Consider the following 18,552-nt stretch of genomic DNA (forward strand, 5'->3'; position numbering starts at 1 on the left):
GGATCAGAGCAATGCATGCTGGGGCCCGCCATCTCCCCAGGGCTGGGGTGCAGCGGTGCATGCTGGGGCATGCCATCTCCTCAGGGCTGGGGTGCAGCGGTGCATGCTGGGGCCTGCTGGCTGCCCCTTCTGCATGGCAGTGGGGGCTGCTACGATCTCCCCCCCCCACCCCACGCCGGGGACCTAGCCCAGAGCCCCCGCTCGCCCCAGCAGGGGCAGCCCGGGCTGAGCCCACCTGCGCGCAGCCCCACCGGCCGCGGCCCCTTTAAGAAGGCTCCGGGCAAAGGCCGATCCAGGCGGGACGGGCGTTGCAGCCAGCCACTTAGCGGCAGCCTTCCCACCCAGGGGAGCCAATGAGAGCCGCGGGCGGGCCTGGAGCAGGCCAGCGGAGCCAATGAGAGCCGGGGGGCGGGGCTGGAGCAGCTGATCCCAAAGGCCAGGTGGGTGCCGGAGCTCGTGGGGGCGGCGCTGGCCGGGGGGGTTCGCGGGGCGGCCCCTGCCTGGTGCCCGTGTCCGAGCGCGGCCGGCGCGCTTCGCTAGCCCGCGTAGGGATGGCCCTGCCTCGACGGGGGGCGAGGGGCCCGTGAAGGGCAGGGGCGCCCGGGGGACTGGGCCAAGCCGCTTCCCCGGCCCGCGGGGGGCTGAGAGCGCCCCGGGAGTGGCGGGAGCGGGGGGGGGTCCGGGAGGGGCGGAGGGGGGAGCCCCGGGGGGGGGGGTCCGGGAGGGGCGGAGGGGGGAGCCCCGGGAGGGGTGGGGGGGGAGGTCCAGGAGCGGGGGGGGGGAGCCCCGGGGGAGGGAGTGAGGGAGGGAGGGAGGTCCGGGAGCGGGGCGGGGTGGGGGGAGTGGCGGGAGCCCCGGGAGTGGCGGGGGGGGAGCCCCGGGGGGTAGGAGGTCCGGGAGCGGAGCGGGGCGTGGCGGGGTGGGGGGAGCGGCGGGAGCCCTGGGAGTGGCGGGGGGGGGAGGTCCAGGAGCAGCGGGGGGGGAGCCCCGGGGGGAGGGAGGTGCGGGGCGGGGGGGCCCCGGGAGCGGCGGCGGCGGGGTGGGGGGAGCACCGGGGCCGGCCGGGGGGGGGAGGTCCGCGGCGGGGTGCGCAGAAGGACTCTGTGGAGGGGGATGGTTCCAAGGGGCAGTCCCCCCATGGCGCCCGCTGAGCAGCTGTGTGACCTGCAGTGGCTTGGCAGAGAAGGGCGGGGGCCTCCGTTCCTGCTCCCTGGGGTTTCGGGGAGGCTGAAGGGTCCAGTCCCCATATCGCTCTCACCGTGTTAGTGGTGAGCTCCTGTTAAGTCTGGTGCTTGTGTCCTGCCATCTCTTTCTGTGGGTGGCTCCTGCTGGGAAGCGGGGCCTGAAAAGGCCAACTGCTGGAGGGCACGATACCTGCGCTTCTGCCCGGGCTTGTTCGCTGGGCCAAGGCTCCTGTGGGTGTTGCCCATTTGGGCTGGGCCCCGCACAGAAGCTTTGGGTCGCTCCCTCACTGAAACGCCTACTAGGGGAAAATATGATTTCCTGCCCCATGCTGCAGTGTTGGGGTGATGGGAAACGTCGTCACGTAAATCCAGGCTGTTCGCCGAGCATCGTGGGGCGCACAGAATTAGGCTGCCTTCTGGTGCTTTTTTGTAGACTGGAGCGGCATGAGTCTCTGGATGGGCTCTCCCTGCGGGGTGCCAATCCGTGTTGTGCTCTTGGCTGGGGGCTTTACTCTGAATTCCCCCTCGGCGAGTGACTTGGGGCAGGGTGGTGTGGGCAGGAGCCCAGGAAAGCGGGAGTGGGTAGCTAGGGTCCTGCCTCTTAAAGGACTTGTACCTTGGCATGGTGACTACAACCTCTAACTGGCCTGTTGTTTGCTAAGTGTCCCAGCTGGGTGCATGCGTTCCCTGTGGCGACCCAGCGTGCTGCTGCAGCCTGTCTCGTAGCTGGGCTGGCAGCCTGGGATGGAGGGACTGGCAGTGAGAGAGGCAAAGCCCCCAGGCAATGGGCGGGGGGGGGGGCAGGGGTTAAGGCAAGGATGAATTCACTCAGGCCATATGCAGCAGCAAAGTGTCTTGGGCCTGCCAGACCCCTGAGTCTCCCTGGTCAGTGACTGGTTAAGGGAAGCTCCTGGGCTTGTCCCAGTCGTGCCCGTCCTTTCAGGGCCCAGGGTTCTGGGAGCACACTCATCAGAGTGGTAAGTGTGAACAGAAATAAGTCTGTTACATTTAGAGGGAGTGTAGCTTTACCTCCCATGTTGCATTGGGATCACAAGGAGCCTGGCCAGTAGTAAGGGCCTGAGAACCAGAAGGGGATGCTGACCGGGCTGGATTTATTTGTTTTTTATGGGCCTGATCTTCATTATTCTACTGTGGTAGCTCCCAGAGGGCCCCTTGTGCTGAGTGCTGCGCAGACTTGTAGTGTGAGACGGGCCTGTGATTTACACTGTAAAACTCTTCAGGCCAGGGACTAAGGATGGGAGACAGTCAGGATTATTATTCCCCGTCTATCTAGCTACTCACCTGGTCCTCATCGCTATGGATCTGAGCATCTTTCCCAGTCCCAAAGAGAGAGAAAGGGAAACTAACTGTGGCAGTGGTGAAGAGAGAACTTTTATTTAAAACTCCCCAGTCTTTCCCTTTCGATAACTGGAGGGGGTGGGTGTGACATTGAGGAGTAACTTCCTGAAATATGGCTCTTTTCTGGCCTGTGCCTTTGCTGTAGAGCGGTGGTTTTCAAACTTTTTGTATTGGTGACCCCTTTCACACAGCAAGTCTCTGAGTATCACCCCCCTTGTAAGTTAAAAACGGGGGCAGGGGCAATTTAATGGGGGCTCAGGGCTGTCAGCCCCATAAAACTGATAGCTCGTGACCTCCATGTAACTACCTTGTGACCCCCTGAGGGGTCACACCCCCAGTTTGAGAACGCCTGCCGTAGTGGATACAAATGGCTAGATCCAGGCATTGCTGTTTGGTGCATGATGGTGCATTAGCCAGGAGGCTGGAAGGACCCAGACGGGGAGAAGGATGCTCTCCAGCAAGCCTAGAGCTCTGAGCTGGTGGGCGGACCGTTCTGAGCTGTGTCCTTTATCACGTGTATTGCTTTAGGGCCTCAAAGCTCAATCCACGGCTGGGGCCCCAAGGTGCTAGGCACTGTACTGTAGCTCTTGTCTGGGTGTTTGTGCAGACTCCGTTCGCAGTCCCTCTATGGCTGCTGAACGTGGCCCCCACAGTTATTTGCCTCAATATCTCCAGTTCCAAGTGTAGGTCATAGGTCGTCTTTTGTGGTCCTGGGCTGGTGTCCAAGACCAGTCTTGGTTTCGCTTCTGTAATTAGCTGGCAGCAAGGCTGACACCTACTCCAGAGGAGAATGCTAAGGCAGCTGATCTCCATCAGCTGTCACCAGACCAGTCTCTTCCTGTCCATCCCAAACCTGTTCTCTTATGTGTTCATTGCCTGCTCGGCGCTCTGCTCTCCTCTATCCTCTGTGGAGCTGGGTTCGCGTTGTCTGACGCTAGCCGCGGTGTTCCTGTCCTGTCTGTGAGCTGGCTGCCCCAGTGCAGGGGGGTGCCTCGCCCTTCTCCTGCCCTTGCCGGGAGCTGATCTGTTTGCGTGTTTGCTCTTAGCAGCAGGTACCTTTTCCTCAGCGAGCTACTTGTGGCTCTTTGTGTGTAATAAACAGCTCCCAGCAAATGGTGTTTGCTTGCAGACCGAGCTCTTGCTGTGAACAAGCTTCCCTTGTTGCTGGGAGTGCTCTCTGCCATACCCAGAGCAGCGGTGGGCTCTGCGGTGGAGACACAAGGTTCCTGTTGTTTCTCTTTGAGGCCTTGGCTTGTCCTCCACCCTCTGAGTATGAGGCCAGGCTGGGAAGCTGGGCTGACATAATCTGTCTGCCCTTGGACTCTTGGCGGCATCACTCGCTTGCCTCTTCCCAGGGATTATTTTGCAATACTTGGCTCTAAAGCAGCACAGTGTATGGGTGGCTCTGGTATCAGGTCCAGACATCCCCAAATGGGGGCTGGGTGGGGATTGCAGACTCTGCAAGAGTCTCCTCAAGCTTTCTTAATTTTTATTTTATTTTATTTAAAGATACCCTTGGAAAAGAGGAATGAAGCCCCTCGCCGAATGGGTGGCCTTCTGGAACTGTCCCCTTGACTGAAGACCAAGAGCCTGCCTGAGGGTACGGTCCAGCCTGTTCCTCCAGCTCTGGGGTAATCTCCACTGCCAGATGTTTGTCAGCCAGGCCTTTCTAAAACCCTGGTGAGAGGCTCGCCTGCCACCCATCTGGCTGTAGACTCTGTATCTGGGAAATATTTTCCCTCTGCCAGTTAGGCTCTTCGCTGCCTGTGAGCTTGATGGTTCCTAATTCCTCCCCATGCTGCGCCATGTTAGACTTCATCTCCCAGCAGAGCCCAGCTTCTAGGTCTTGCTATAAATGGAAACTAGTTAGGGAAACGTGTGGTTGCAGTGATCCTGGGATCGGCTTCAGATTAACTCTTCCATGCCGGGCTTCTGGCTTTGAGAGCCGGAGGAGAAGCCCTGCGAAGCTCATGGCAAAGACCAGAGGCCGCTGCAAGCTACAACATAGCCGGTCAATTTGCACCCAGAGTTCAGGCACCAGCCTGGATGGGGGCTGGAGAGCAACGGGCAAACGTGCCCCACTGTGCTTCAGTGAGGGAGTAGCAATTTCAGGTGCTTTGGTTCTGTTCCATTTGCAGTCTCTCTTGCGGTAGCTCAGGGTCCTGGACCGTGGCTGTGTATGAGCGATCACTGTTTATCAGAGTGTGAGTGCTGACTTCCCCAAGGGCTGCTGGGCTGGGGGGAGGAGGGAGCTGGGTTCCAAGGCCCCATTTCAAGGTAGTTCTTGAATCTCAAACTACGGCTCTTCTAAACTCTTCCCCCCTCCCCCGCCTCTCCCCAGGGGAAAAACCCCAAACAAAACATCCTCTTCTGTCTTTACTTCCTAGTTAGTTTGATCCTCACCTCTCTGCAATGGCTTCTGGAGGGGAGGGTCCAGCCGATGGCTCCCCTGGCTGGGCTGACACCAGCATCGATCTCAGCTCACCGGGCCTCGCCAAGGCCAGTGCCTCCATGCTGGACAGTGGGGAGGACTTTGAAGTCCTAGATGAGGATGATGACGATGACCTGAGTGAACTCCCACCTCTGGAGGACATAGGGACGGGAAGGGCCCCACCAGCCAGAGATGACACCCAGGTGCCTGGGTCAGAGCAAGCCCCGGAGGAGGTCTCCAACATGCCCCAGGCAGCTGAGGAGTGGCTTGATGTCTTGGGTAAGATCCTGTGTAGGAAGATGCCATGCTGTTTCCTGTTGTCACAAGCCCTTCCCCTTCTCCCTCCTCCCAGCGAGGGCAAACAGGCTGAAGTCAGGGCTCCTATGTGCCCCCCGCAGCAGCTCAGGAGATGCCGTAGTGGTGTGGGAAAGGGGGCCTGAGGGTGTGGCAGATGCCTCGCTATGGAGCCTTTGGCCTCTGAGCCACCTGTCTGTGCCCAGGTCAGGTGTCAGCCATCACTGCAATTTGATTACAGCGTCTCCTGTGAGTCAGGGATGTGTTTATTCGGGAGGGTCTCGGCCGAGCCCCCCGCGGCATGTAGGTTGTTGACTTGGATTGCTGCAGCATTCAGAGCGTGCTAGTGCTTCCCAAGAAGAAAAAGATCTGGGGACTGTGGTGGCTAACCTGCTGAATGAGAGCACCCGCTGAGATGCTGGGGCCAGAAGGGCTAATGCCATCCTGGGAGGCACAAACTGGGGGATGGCGAATGGGCACAGAGAGGTTGTTACCGCTACACTTGGCACCAGTGCGACCGTGGCTGGAATCCTGTGTCCAGCGGTGGTGCCCACAGTTTAAGAAGGATGTTGATACACTGGAGGGCTTTGAGAGAAAAGCCACAAGGCTGTTGAAAGGATTCGATGACGTCCCCCTCCAGGAGGGACTCAGGAGCTCAGTCTGTTCGTTGTGACAAAGAGAAGGTTAAGGGAAGACTTGGTCCATCTGTAAGTCCCTACCTGGGAAACAGAGATCTGATGATGGGCTCTTCAGCATAGTCAACCAGTTGTGTTAATGTTGTCCCCTGAAGGGCTGGAAGTTGAAGCCAGACCAATTCAGATGGGAAATAAGATGTAAATTTTCAACAGTGAGAGTCATTAACTCATTTACCAAGGGGCGAGGTGGGTTCTTGATCACTGGCGAATTTAAAGTCAAGATTTGGATGATTTTTCCAAAGGATTCATAGATCCCAAGACCAGAAAGGCCCACTGTGATCATCTAGTCTGACCCCCTGCGAGCACAGGCTAGAGACCTGCCCCCTTATAATCCCTAGAGCAGATTGGTTAGAGAAACATTGTCTTGATTTAGAAATGGCTAGTGATGGAGACGCCCCTGTGACCCTCGGTAAATTGTCCCAATGGTTAAATACAAAGAGCTGCCCTAGAATGAACTGGGGGCAGGTTTCTGGTCTGTGTTATCCGGGCGGTCAGACTAGCTGATCACAATGGTCCTTTCTGGTCTTGAAACCTACAAAATGCTGAGCGAGATGCAGCCCCTGCCCCAGAGAGGTAAGTGGCAGCTCTTCGGGGGATCCCCCAGCTAACGTCTCAGCAGAGAGTCCATGGAGTGTGAACCCTCACTCTTGTCTCTAGCCCTGTCCCTCCCTGGCAGGATAGCAGCAGGTTGGTGGTAGTTGCTGGGGGTGAGTTTGCTTTGTCCCGCTCTCCCTCCTCGGTGTCTGTATCCAGGAGCCTTTGTTCCCCAGGGCTGTGAATCCAGTGGCTCTTCAGGGCCACCACGCTCTTGTCAACATGAGCCATGGGAGCAGTGGCTGCGTGGCCAGCTCTGAGCCTGGCATCAGCCCCCTAGTGGGAAAGTGCCAACTTGGCTGCCTCCCCACCCCCACCTCCCCTTTAAACCCAAGTGGACATCTGCAGCATGAGCCAAGACAGCCTTTCTATCTCCCACTGGGTGTGACGTGCTTCTGGCTCCCATCTCTCTCCCCAGGGAGTGGCTTACTCAAGAAGAAGACCCTGGTGCCAGGTCAAGGCGTGGAGAGCCGGCCGCGCAAAGGCCAGGATGTCACTGTCCGACTCAAGGTGATGCTGGAGGATGGCAGTGTGGTGGAGGACAATCCCAGCCTTTCCTTCACCCTGGGAGACTGTGACGTCATGCAGGTAGGTGCGAGGGGGCTGAGGCCTGTGTGCTCTGGAGCTAGAGGTGTTTGGGGTGGGGGAGGAGAAGAATCTCTGCACAGCAGCTGACCTGCCTGGTGGAGCCCAGCCTGCGTGCAAAGCCTGGTTCATGGACCTGGGAATGTTTGGATGGGAGGGTCTGATGTGGGTCAGATGGCTGCTTCCTCTGGTCCCGGTATCCTGCCTGCCCCAAGTGACTGCAGACACCTGGTGTCTCTTTCCCTTGTCATCTCCGTAATGCACCTGGCTAACTGAGGAATGCTGTATGTGGGGCAATATGGGGGAGGAGGGGCCCAGGGAATTTCTTCTTTATCCTGACAGGTAGATTTGGCAGCTGGCTTTATTCTCTAAGAACTCGGGGAGAGAGTGAAGGTGGGGGAGGGAGTGCATCCCCCTGGCGACCCACAGGAGGCGTGTGAGTGCTTCCTTTGCCCGCCTGGAAAGCGGGGCTCCCTGCCTCGCTCGAAGGCACCAGGTTGTGTTGGCTGATTGACCCGGCACACTGCGCCAAGCACTGTGGTTCAGAAGCAGAGCCCCAATTCTGGGGCTATAGGCTGATGCCCTCTTGTCCTGCCCCTGCTCTGTCCCTGCATTGTGCCAGGCTCGCTCTGGTTTGCTTGGCAGCCGGCCTGCACTCTGAGCTGCTCCTGTGCTGGTTTAATGACCAGTCCAGCAGTATAGCCCCTTTGCCCACACTACAGCAGCCCTCTGGGGAGGAGCCCAAGTCTGGCTGTGGGATTTGAATCCATGACCACCTGCTCCCGAGCAGAGAGCGCCCTCCACTGACCTCCCTCTGAACTCTGGGTCCCTGCAGGCCCTAGACCTGTGTGCACAACTGCTGGAAATGGGAGAAACTGCCTTGATCATGTCGGATGCCAAGTACTGCTTCGGCCCGCAGGGCAGGTGAGAGGGGTCCTGGGACCGCGCGGGGAGGCTGTGGGAGGCTAACCGCAGCAGGACCAAAGGTAGCGGGGAGGATCCTTGGAGAGGAGGCTTAGCCGGGGTAGCCCCCTGGCCTGCAGCAGCGAGGCCAAAGGCTGGAGCCTCTGCCGTGGGGGGAGAGAGAGGAGGTGTTGGTCTCAGTGCGATTCCTCATCAACATGTCCCCAGCACAGTTCGCCCCCTAGCCGCAGTCCCAGTAGATAAGCCCAGGCGTCAGTGGGCCCCATTGCCCCTCGGGGAAGGGTGGGATTTCTCCGGGGCAGGAATGAGGCATAGCTGGCAATAGGGTCTGTTCTGCTGCCCTCCCTGGTCTGGCCGCCTCTGTGTGTGTCAGTTGTCGGGCTGCCCCTTTCCCCAGCACTGAATCTGCACGGCTCCTTCGCAGCCGGTGGGTATTTGGGGGCGATAGCTGGCGCCAGGCGGCTCTGCCGCAGAGCTATAGCGTTGCTGACCCCAGAGCCACCGCAGCCTCGGCTGGGCCCGTGCTTCCTCCTGGGAGAGGTGCCATCGCGTCTCCTCCATCACGTGAGCAGGAGCCCCGACATCCCGCCCCACGCAGCCCTCACCCTGGAAGTGCAGCTGCTGGCCGTGCAGGACGCTCCTGACCTGGAGCTCCTCCAGGGGAGAGAGAAAATCCAGCTGGCCAATCGCAAGCGGGAGCGCGGGAACTTCTACTACCAGCAGACGGACTACGTGCTGGCCATCAACTCGTACGACATCGCCCTGAAGACCATCAACTCCAGCTCCAAAGGTGCCTGCCCTGCCTTGCCCTGGGGTCAGCCGGTCCTGCTCCTGCCTGCACAGCTGTTCTCTGGGGGCAGCAGGACTCCGGGAAGTGGAGTTACTGCATGTCTGAGGCGTCTCTGCCACCATGGTGCCCAGCCCTCGGGGCTCAGCCCTCCTCGTCCTCGTGTGTGACGCTGGCCCCTCTGGGACACGCTGCTTTTCGAACAGCGTCTCCTCGCCTAAGCCAGGGAATCCCCCACCCGGGAGCTGGGTCTCCTGGCAGCCTGTGTCTTCGGGAACTGTTGCCCTCTGAGATGCCTCCTTGCCTGGGACCCTTCTGCAGTGTCGGGGGGAGATTTTTTTGGAAAGCAGCATTTGGTGGCTTTACAGCCTGCTTCCTTCATTGCACACCTGCTCTGCCCCCAGCGTTCCCCGTGGGCAGCCATACCAGCACGGTTCTGAGAGCCTGGCCGCCACGGGCACCCTCTGTTGGTTTGTCCATGGCTGTGAGCCCCTTGGGGCAGAGGCTGGCTCTTCTCTGTCCTGCCCAGAGCCCAGCAGCAGTCTACTGGGGCTCCCCCAGGGATCACCCTCTTGGGCTGTTGGTGGCCCAGGTGAGGTCTAGACACCTCCATGGCTTGCGGGCTAGGGAAGTGGGTTCTCTGCAATGCAAACCGAAGGGAGCTGGAGCAGGGCTGGAAAGCAGCTGTACTGCGGGTGTAACTCGGCTCTGGGATCTCTGCAGTCCACTTTAGCCCAGAGGAGGAGGCTGAGCTGCTGGAGGTGAAGGTGAAATGTCTCAACAACCTGGCAGCCTCTCAGCTCAAGCTGGACCATTATGAGGCTGCCCTGAGATCCTGCACCCAGGTCCTGGAGCACCAGCCGGAGAACATCAAGGCCCTCTTCCGCAAGGGGAAGGTAAGAGTGGGGCTCTGAGCTGTGCGAGGCCCCCTCCCCTTGGCAGCGGGAGTGTTGGACGGACCCTGGCCTCTTGCGGCCTGGGTGGGAGCGTGTCCCCTGGGAACCGGCCAGGGGCCTCTCTGCTCAGCTTTGTGGCTTGTCTTCCAGGTGCTGGCGCAGCAAGGCGAGTACAGCGAGGCCATACCTCTCCTCAAAGCTGCTTTGAAGCTGGAGCCGTCAAACAAGGTAGGCTAGTGTGCTTGCTGCCGCCCTGTCGGCTGGGCTGCTGGCGCATTGGGCTTGGCTAGTGGGTTCCTCTTGCTGCTGGAGTGGAAGTGAGCGACCAGCTGAGAATTTACCTGCCGGAGCTGCCAGGCTCCTGGCCGTGTGGCATCACTTCACTGAGACTCTGTGTTCGTGTTGCCACCCATCCCGGCGTGGGGAGGCCGATAGGCTGACACCCTCAGGAGCAGGTCAGCGCTGCTCTGCTGGCCCGTGCAAGGCATTCAGTGTCTCCTATGGGCTCAGATTGCTATGGTACCATGTGGTGTGTGCTCACACTGCATAGTGTAGGGACTGAACCGGCTCTGGTTACGCATGGGAAAATGGATCTACTGGGTCTCTGCTTTTTCCCCTTCCTCCTTTGCCCTCAGGGTCGAGGCCCATGGCAGGCAGGTGCCCCTCCAGCCCAATCCTTTGTTAAAAATACCCCCTACATTGATGATCCCAGCCCAGCAACTTCCAGCGTCTTGAGCCATCATTGCAGGGGGTGGGGTGGAAATCAAGCCCTGGCTCCTTGCTTGGCAGTTCAGAGCATGACTGACTCTGCTCTGGGAGCAGCCCCAAAGAGCTGGACTCCAGTTAAGCGCATGGGCCAGGATGAGCTCTGGGTGGGGAATTTCCTGCCCGTTAATGCCCTGCTGCAGGAGTGGAAGCCCTGAGGCAGCCAGGAAATACCCAGGATGGCAGTGAGGATCGTGGGCTGGGGGCAGAATACACAAAACCCTTCATGTGTCTGGGCAGAGTAGGGCTTTGCTCTGGGGACAAGCTCTCCCTGTCTGTCAGCGAGTGCCCCTGACTATGAAAAGGCATCTCAGTGGGCATTTCACTGTAGTGGTGTTAAACTTTATATCCCTGTTGCACCTAATGGTCACAGATAGGATGGGCCCATTGTGCTAGGGGCTGTACAAACTTAGTGAATGACGGTCCCTGCCCCAAAGAGCCTACAGTGTAAAAGGGAGCATCTCTGCTAGGAAGAGAGGTGGTGGTAACTCCCCCTCCTCCTCATCCAGGCAAGTCCAAAAAGGATTTGGCTTCCTTGCAGGTCAGGTGCCACCTGGTTTGATTTCTAGCTAGGCCCATCAGATGGACTGGTTGGATGTTCAGCCTGTCTCTCTGTGACCTTACCGCACCCTGTGATTGCCGGCCATGTAGCAGAATTCCTTACCATGAATGGTGTCAAAGCCGTGCCGGGGCTGATGGAGATGGACGGGAGAGCCTAAGGTTTAACTTGTGTGAAAGCAGCAAACTGCCTTGTTTCTGTAGGGTGTTACTGGGTTTGCGTTCGCTTGAGGGAAGAACGTGCCTTTTCCTCATAGGGACGAGGCCAAAGACGAGCTGGCCCAGTTTGGGGCTGGGATAGCCAGTATGAAGGCATGCGAGCGATGTTGTCAGCCACAATCCAGCTCTCCTCGAAGCATCTCGTGCGCATCAGGAATGTCAACAGGAGCTGCTTGTCCAGCAGAGACCTGGCCGCTCCTTTGGGCTGTCAGAGTTCCCAGGAGCAAAGGCTGCAGGGGTCTGGAGGGCAGTGGTGGTAACTAACTCACAACGTCTACATAGGACTTGTTTTTCATGAGCTGCAGAATTTAGCTTCACCTGCTCTGTGGCTTAGAGGAGTCTGAACATGACCCATGGTCCGTCTAGCCCAGTGTCCTGTCTTCGCACAGTGGTCAGTGCCAGGTGCCCTAGAGAAAATGAACAGAACAGGGCGATTATCAAGTGACCCATCCCCTGTTGTCCAGTCCCAGCCTCTGGCAGTCAGAACTTTAGGGTCACCCAGAGCACAGGGTTGCATAGCCAGTGAGGTACCTGACCTCCAGGAACTTGGCTAATTTGTTTTTAGCTTTTGCCCTTCACAACATCGCCTGGCAACAAGTTCCCCAGGGTGACTGCGCGTTGTGTGAAGAAATACTTACTTCTGTTTGTTTTTAAACCTGCTGCCTATTAATTTCATTGGGTGATCCCTGGTTCTTGTTATGTGAAGGGTAAATAACGCTTTCTTGTTCACTTGCTTCACCCCGTCATGATTTTATCGACCTCTCTCATGTTCTCCCCCACTCCTTAGTCGTCTCTTTTCCCATCTGAACGGTCCCAGCCTTTTGAATCTCTCCTCACACGGAAGCTGTTCCATCCCCTCATCAGCTAATTTAGACCCCATCATTTGTATGTACAGCTGGGATTGTTTTCCAATGTGCATTACTTCGCATTTATTAACAATAAATTTCATCTGCCATTTTGTTGCCCAATCACCCAGTTTTGTGAGATCCCTTCGTAGCTCTTCGGAGTCAGCTTTCAACTTAACTGTCTTGAGCAATTTTGTATCCTCTGCAAACTTTGCCACCTTTTCCCGGATCATTTATGAATATATTGAATAGGCCTGATCCCAGTACAGACCCCTGGAGGACTCTGCTATTTATCTCGCTCCATTCTGAAAACTGACCATTTATTCCTACCCTTGGTTTCCTGACTTTTAACCTGTTACCAATCCATGAGGGGACCTTCCCTCTTACCACATGACAGCTTACTTTGCTTAAGAGCCTTTGGTGAGGAACCTTGTCAAAGGCTTTTGGAAAGCCCAAGTAGTCTGTATCCACTGGATCACCCTTGTCCACATGCTTATGGTGACCCCCTTAAAGAATTCTAGTAGATTGGTGAGGCATGATTTTCCTTTACAAAAGCCATGTTGACTCTCCCCCAACAAATCATGTTCATCTGTGTCTGATCATTCAGTTCCCTAGGGTTGTCAGTCAGGCGCCTTTCATCAGGTGCAAGCCAAGCACACAGCAATATTGAGCATTTCTCTTCCCGCCCTCTATGTGGAGGTTCCAGATTCTAGCTCTTCAAATAGGGTCGGTGAAAAGGCAGTGCTGGCTAATTCCTGCCCCCGCAGGGGTAGGTTTTGCTCTGGAGATGTCCTGCTACACAGCAAGGGACTGCACCCAAGAATTCCTCATGGGCTCACAACTCCCATGAAAGCCATTGGACGTGATGCCCTCCTAACAGAACCGACCTGGCAGACAGCCTGTGGGGTTATGACAAGCAGCAATCACTGGGCTAACTTGTTGCATTTCACTCTCAAAAGCATCTTAAAAACACACTGTCTAGAATCCAATCTTCTCTCTGGCGCCCCTGGTTTTTATTACTTTGGAAACGGTCGGATTAAATTTGGCCCCAAAGGCTGGTTTTGGAAAGGCTCTTCTTTCCAGAGCCTAAATCTCTTTCCATGAAAAGCACAAACTGGAAATTCTGCATTGCTTGTAAAGGAAGAGCCCTTCCCCTGCAGTGCTTGGCTAGCGTACAGGAACCCAAGGCGAGAAGGCCCTGACTTCTCATTGCTCCAAACAAGAGAGGAGTCGTGGGGAGAGCCCATCAGTGGGGAACAGCAAACTTGGATCCTTTAAATTAGCTGAGTCTTAGAAACACCCAGGATAAATAACAGAAGTCAAGGAACTTGGCTCCTTTAGGTAACTTCACCATGCCCATATGCCTTTACAAAGACGCTTCTTGGGATTCCCACTGTGTAGAGACAAGTATCCAGCTTCCCCCAGCAGAGGGCGCAGTCCCACTGCACAAGGGGCAAAGGCCTGAAGCCAAATAGCTGAGTCTTTCCAGGCCCTGGGTTCGCGTCCTGTCCGCTCTCAGCTCTGTTTTGGTTCCTCCGATGTGGGCTTTGAGAGCTGGCTCGTGGCTGCTAGGAATCCTCAGCCGGTGGGGGCGGGGGCTAGTACTGCTGTATCCCAGAGAGTGGGGCTGAGACAGTGACATCTCGCCGCCCAAGGTGCTGGGAAAATGCCCCTAAATGGATCTCGAACTTGTCTTGTATGAACCTAGCTCTGTTCTAAGAGGGTAGGACTGCAGGGACTAGCCTGCAGGGAGCTCAGTTCCAGGCTGCGCAGGGACTAGCCTGCACCTCTTGTGAAACCTCGGGGCTTTCCAGCGTAACTTCCCGGTGCTCACAGGGATGCAGGTCAGGAGTACGTTAAAGAGACTGGCATGGGCTTGAGGGATCTTGCTAGAGTCCAACTTCCAGCTGATCTTAACTGACCCTCGCCTCCCCTGTCCTCTCTCTCCGGTGGGAATCCCAACAAACTGCTGCATCTCTGCTGTTCATTGTTTCTTGGGCAGAATTTTAGTCTCCTTTACAACCAAAAAAAAGTCCTTTCCCAGTGGCTGTGAAATCAGCATACAGCACCACTTCCTGTGAGGTGGCCTTCGGCTCCTCACCCACCTAACATCCCTTTCCGACAGGCCCTGTTACCTGATGAGCAGAGGTGGGCTCAGCTTCCAGGAAGGATGGAATCTGATGTCAGTTACGTCTCTGCAGAGCAGCTGGGGGAGGTTTCTAGTGTGTGGTGTTTTTCCCCCCCCCCCAATCTCACTCCTCCCTTCACTCCCGCTTCCCCATAAAGCCCCATGCTGCAGTGCACCTCGTCTGGCTGAGGTGGGCTGGCCTCTGCTCCGCTCCCGCTTGATGCTGATCCACGTGTCTCCTAGAAATGTTTATGCCAAGCCTGGGCCACTTTCCCCTCCTCCCAAGCCGACCAGCCGTGACTCTCGTGGCTGGGGGCACAGAGACTAGTGGGACCTGGGAGCAGGGTTGGGGTTGGCTCTGGTGTCCTGGAAGCTTTACCCAACACGTGCTCAAGCTTTCTGGGCCAGGCATCTCTTCCCCCCTCGGGCCAAGGGCTGGGCAATGATCTTGCGAGTGCCTCAGATTGGAGACCACAGATGGTCTAAGGGATTCCCAGGCTCTGACCCCAAGGGCTACCTGGGTAGCTTGCCTCGGGGCCTGCTCCAAACTCACACATGACCCAGGGTGGGGGGTCTGCATTCAACTTTGCTCATTGCTCCAGTGCCCTTGCAATCCCTTCCCGGCTGGCTGTGCCGGCTCTGGAAGCCTGCAGGGAAGGAGGGTGGGGGGCAGCTGCATCAGGGGATGTGGGGTTTTCTGGGATGCCCTTCCTTCCTGTTGGGCCAGGGCAGTGGTTCTGCTGCTGTGTCCGCACTGGCCCCACCCCAGTCACGAGGCTCCCGGTGATCTGGGGAGCAGCCTGCTTGTGGGCAGTGCTCCTGGACACTTGACTGGTGCAGGAAGGGCTCCCTGCTGTGGGAGCTGGCAAGGGTGCTGCGGCTCTGGGAGCTGCCGTGTTGCTCTCTGGGTTATGGCGGGTCACGCCACTGACTCTCTTCCCAAAGGCAGGGTTGAATGGGCTAATGAAGCCAGTTGGGCATTGAGCCACTTGCCTCCATGGCTGCTCGCTCACCACGTCCGCCTCTGCGGGGGAAGGTACATCAGGCCGTCGGTCCAGGACACCAGCCTGGCTAGGCCGCCGTGCCCAGCACCTGCCGGGAATGCAGGCCCAAGCAGGACTGTCACAGCTGTGGTGCTGGCTGCAGCTCTATCCTGGAAGAGGCTGGAAGCCACAGGACCTGCTTTGCCTGGGACCCTCCTGTTGTCCTACCCTTGCTGGAGTTCCCCCCTCTGCTGGGGACATCCCTGCCCTGACCAGCAGCCCCAGCCAGGCAGGGCAAGCAGCCCTTTCCTGGCATGCTGGGGAACCATCCCCAATGGTTGTGATGGGCCTGTCGCGGCTGATGGCCTGAGGCTGAGCCATGTGCTCCTGGAGGGGTCTGGTTTGGTGGCAGGGGGGTGGGGGGAATTGTAACAGGACTTCGCTGTGGTCCCATTGCCCCGGGGGGGGCTCTGGCAGACCAGCTGCAGAGGTGCGGCTTCATTACCTACCACTAGGGTGCATCTCACCCACTAGAGAGCTGGAGCAAATACAAGGCCCTGTCGCCCCCTCGTGAGGCTCTCAAAGGTGGGAAACTGAGACACGGAAGTGATGTCTGACTGCACAGCTAGGACCTTTACTCAGGAGTCCTTGTTCTGAGCTGCTGCTTGGCACGTCTGCCAGCTCTCCTGGGCAGAGGCGAGGCCTGGCCTACCCAAACTGAGCAGCTCAGGTGTGCTGCCCCTGCTCAGAGTTGGGGCGAGATCGTCTGGGCCTTCGTGGCTCCTGCTGCCCAGTGGGGTGGAGCAGCCTTGGGGTCTGAGCTCCTCCGTGCAGCCCTCGGAAGCCCAGCAGGCTAGAGCCCGCTCCAAGGGGCTGCTGGCTCTGTGTCTTTGCAGCGCTGTCGTGTTGCTCTTTCCTCTCTGCCCCGTCTGTGCAGCATGCTGGGAGCTGGCTGGAGGGGGGAAGTGGGGCTGCTTCTCAGGTATACCTGGCTGTCTCACTCCCAGACTATCCATGCGGAACTCTCCAAGTTGGTGAAGAAACACGCGGAGCAGAAGAACGTGGAGACCGCGATGTACAGGAAGATGCTGGGGAACCCCAGCACAAGCAGCACCCCTGCAACATGCAAAGCCAAGTCGCCCCGGGTGAGTGGTGGGGAATGCAGAGGTGGGCAGGGGCCTGGGAAAGCAGCGACAATGTGCTGAGGGGGCGCCGAGATCGCTCATGCTTCCGGAGCGGTTCCACGCTCGCTGTTGGTGTCAGCAAGCGAGCAGCCAGCTGCCTGTACCTGCGTGTGCTGGGCTGTGGGTCACCTCCTCTCCTAGCACTAGGAAGCCTGCTGGGGCTCTCCTGGTCAGCACAGAGCCAGCGCGTGCCAGGGAAAGGCTCTGAGCAGAGTCTGGAGCTGCCAGCTGGAGGGATCTGTGGTGGAGAGGGTAGAGGTGCCTGCTTGCTGTGGCTGGCAGACCACAGGTGGGGCTGAGGCATGGCTCCTGATCTGGCAGCCCAGAGAGGTGCAACGCCATCTGTCCACCTGATGGCATCACCCCTGGCAAGGTAGAGGGCTGCCACTCAGGCCCTGCTGTGCTCAAATGCTCCTGGGGCAGGGAACCTCCCTGCACCCCAACTTGGGGTTGGGGTTCCTGACCCCCTTCCCCCACCACGTGGCAGGCACAGGACTGATTCCTCATGCTGCTTTCTGGCCTCAGGGCCAGCAGGGTTCTAACGAATCCACTGTCAAGGGTGGCCTGCCCCTGGAGCACCCTCGGATGGCTCTGCCGGGTCCCTTGGGCTCTCCTCTAATGTTCCTGGGCTCTTTCCTTCCCCTCCAGGCTATTCCCTGGAAGTGGCTCTTTGGCGCAACAGCTGTAGCGCTTGGTGGCGTGGCCTTGTCTGTTGTCATAGCCGCAAGGAACTAGTGTCATCTGTGGAGAGGCCCAAGGAGCTGGGCCGCGCCCCAGTCTGCCCCACCAGCTGCCCTGGCACCTCCGGACCTGCACCAGCGCGGACTGTCTGATTTCCTCCCACCAGAGAGGAGCCGGAGCTCTGTGCATCGCTCCCCTCCCCGTTACCCACTGATTGTCTATCACAGAAACAACTTTCTCTGCCAGAGGGGCCTGGCACCCCAGCGCGTGAGATCAGCAGTTGCAGCAGCCCCTTTGCAGCAGGATGGGGTGTGGCTGGAGGGCTGGCAGGCCAGGTGGAGATGCCCAGAGTGGGTGAGCCCTGTGTGTGTGGGACGAAGAGCCTGGCATTTCCATGCATTGACCACTGGTCCCTCATCCTCCTGCCCCGGCAGAACCTGCGCCCTGGTGCCAGCAGTGCACTAACTGTTCTGGTGCCATCTGCCCCCTTCTGATGGTCAGGCAGGAAGGGGCTGCCCTAAGAACCAATCTAGGTTAAGGGATGCAGCTGTTTCTGGAGGAGGGTAGAGCAGGCAGGGCTTGTGTGGCCATGACTCTGGTTCTGCAGGGTCAGGGCCCATGGCAGTGGCTGCTCTCCATGCAGCTGTGGGGGAGGGCATGCAATCAGCACCCCATCCCCTAGGTACTGGGAGCCCGTGGGTGCCATTGTGAAATGAGCTTGGCTTGCCACAGTACCACAACCTCAGCTGCCTGTTGCAGCAAAGCTAGTGAGGGCTGGCTTAGAACCCTCTGTTTTCCTGTTGTAAAAGCTTCTCGTGCCACTGCAGCCCCCATGCTCTGTGCCAGGTTTCCCTGGGTGATTGAGGTGGCGCCTTGGCCCTGTCCCTGGATCCCTGGGCAGTGGGGCCGGCCAGCAGAGCACAGCCCCTCCAGCAGACGATGTGGGGGCTCTCTAAGAGAGCGCCCTGCCCCTCACCATTCATGCACACACTTGCCAAGCACCATGTGGCAGGAACGGTGCAGGGGCGAAATGTCTGCGTGTCTCGTGTCCATTTCATCCCTCTGTCTCCTAGGGGTTTGATCTCTGCAGTCCCCCTGGGGAGGGTATTTCCCCATGGCCTATAGCTCTGTCCAGCCCAGTTCCTCTGCCTCCCTCCCCATTGTGCAGCAGGGCCCATGTCTTGTGTGCGTCTACACTGTCCTACCAGCTGTGCGGCTATGGAGTCAAAGTACTATTCTCTCACTCCTCCCACCCCCCCATCAACTGTGAAAATCCCCAATAAAAGGACAAGTCTCAATTACATGTTCTCCAAAGCTGGGCCTCTTCCTTGCCAGACAAGGGCCAGATGTGGGGGCTCTCGTGCTCCTTGGGCTGATACCTAGAGCTGGGGTGCACTGCTGTCTGTCTCGGCCCTTGAGGGCTGCAGAGAACATCAAAAG

At 58.2% G+C, this 18,552-nt stretch overlaps 1 protein-coding gene across 5 annotated transcripts; it reads left to right on the plus strand.

The window, feature by feature from the left end:
• Positions 1-384: 384 nt before the first annotated feature.
• On the plus strand, positions 385-18,313 carry FKBP8 (FKBP prolyl isomerase 8). Of its 5 annotated transcripts, none has more exons than XM_074939182.1 (10): positions 385-440; positions 4,053-4,143; positions 4,931-5,253; positions 6,976-7,145; positions 7,978-8,066; positions 8,639-8,856; positions 9,577-9,749; positions 9,900-9,977; positions 16,255-16,392; positions 17,080-18,313. In XM_074939182.1, exons 3-10 carry the CDS (start codon positions 4,956-4,958, stop codon positions 17,164-17,166), a joined length of 1,251 nt encoding a protein of 416 aa, XP_074795283.1. In that variant the 5' UTR covers positions 385-440; positions 4,053-4,143; positions 4,931-4,955; the 3' UTR covers positions 17,167-18,313. The 5 variants fall into 5 exon arrangements, with proteins under 5 accessions (XP_074795283.1, XP_074795285.1, XP_074795284.1 ...); XM_074939184.1 differs by lacking the exon at positions 385-440 and adding an exon at positions 518-545; XM_074939183.1 differs by lacking the exon at positions 385-440 and adding an exon at positions 1,241-1,268.
• Positions 18,314-18,552: the final 239 nt, after the last annotated feature.

This window comes from Natator depressus, chromosome 25, assembly GCF_965152275.1.
Source record: "Natator depressus isolate rNatDep1 chromosome 25, rNatDep2.hap1, whole genome shotgun sequence".
Lineage (NCBI taxonomy): Eukaryota > Metazoa > Chordata > Testudines > Cheloniidae > Natator > Natator depressus.

Excerpts from the sequence above, each read along its gene's own strand:
- FKBP8 (XM_074939182.1), top strand. The coding sequence starts at position 4,956 with ATGGCTTCTGGAGGGGAGGGTCCAGCCGATGGCTCCCCTGGCTGGGCT. Across the intron at positions 8,067-8,638 it reads TGCTTCGGCCCGCAGGGCAG|GAGCCCCGACATCCCGCCCC; the intron begins GTGAGAGGGGTC and ends TCACGTGAGCAG. Across the intron at positions 9,750-9,899 it reads CCCTCTTCCGCAAGGGGAAG|GTGCTGGCGCAGCAAGGCGA; the intron begins GTAAGAGTGGGG and ends CTTGTCTTCCAG.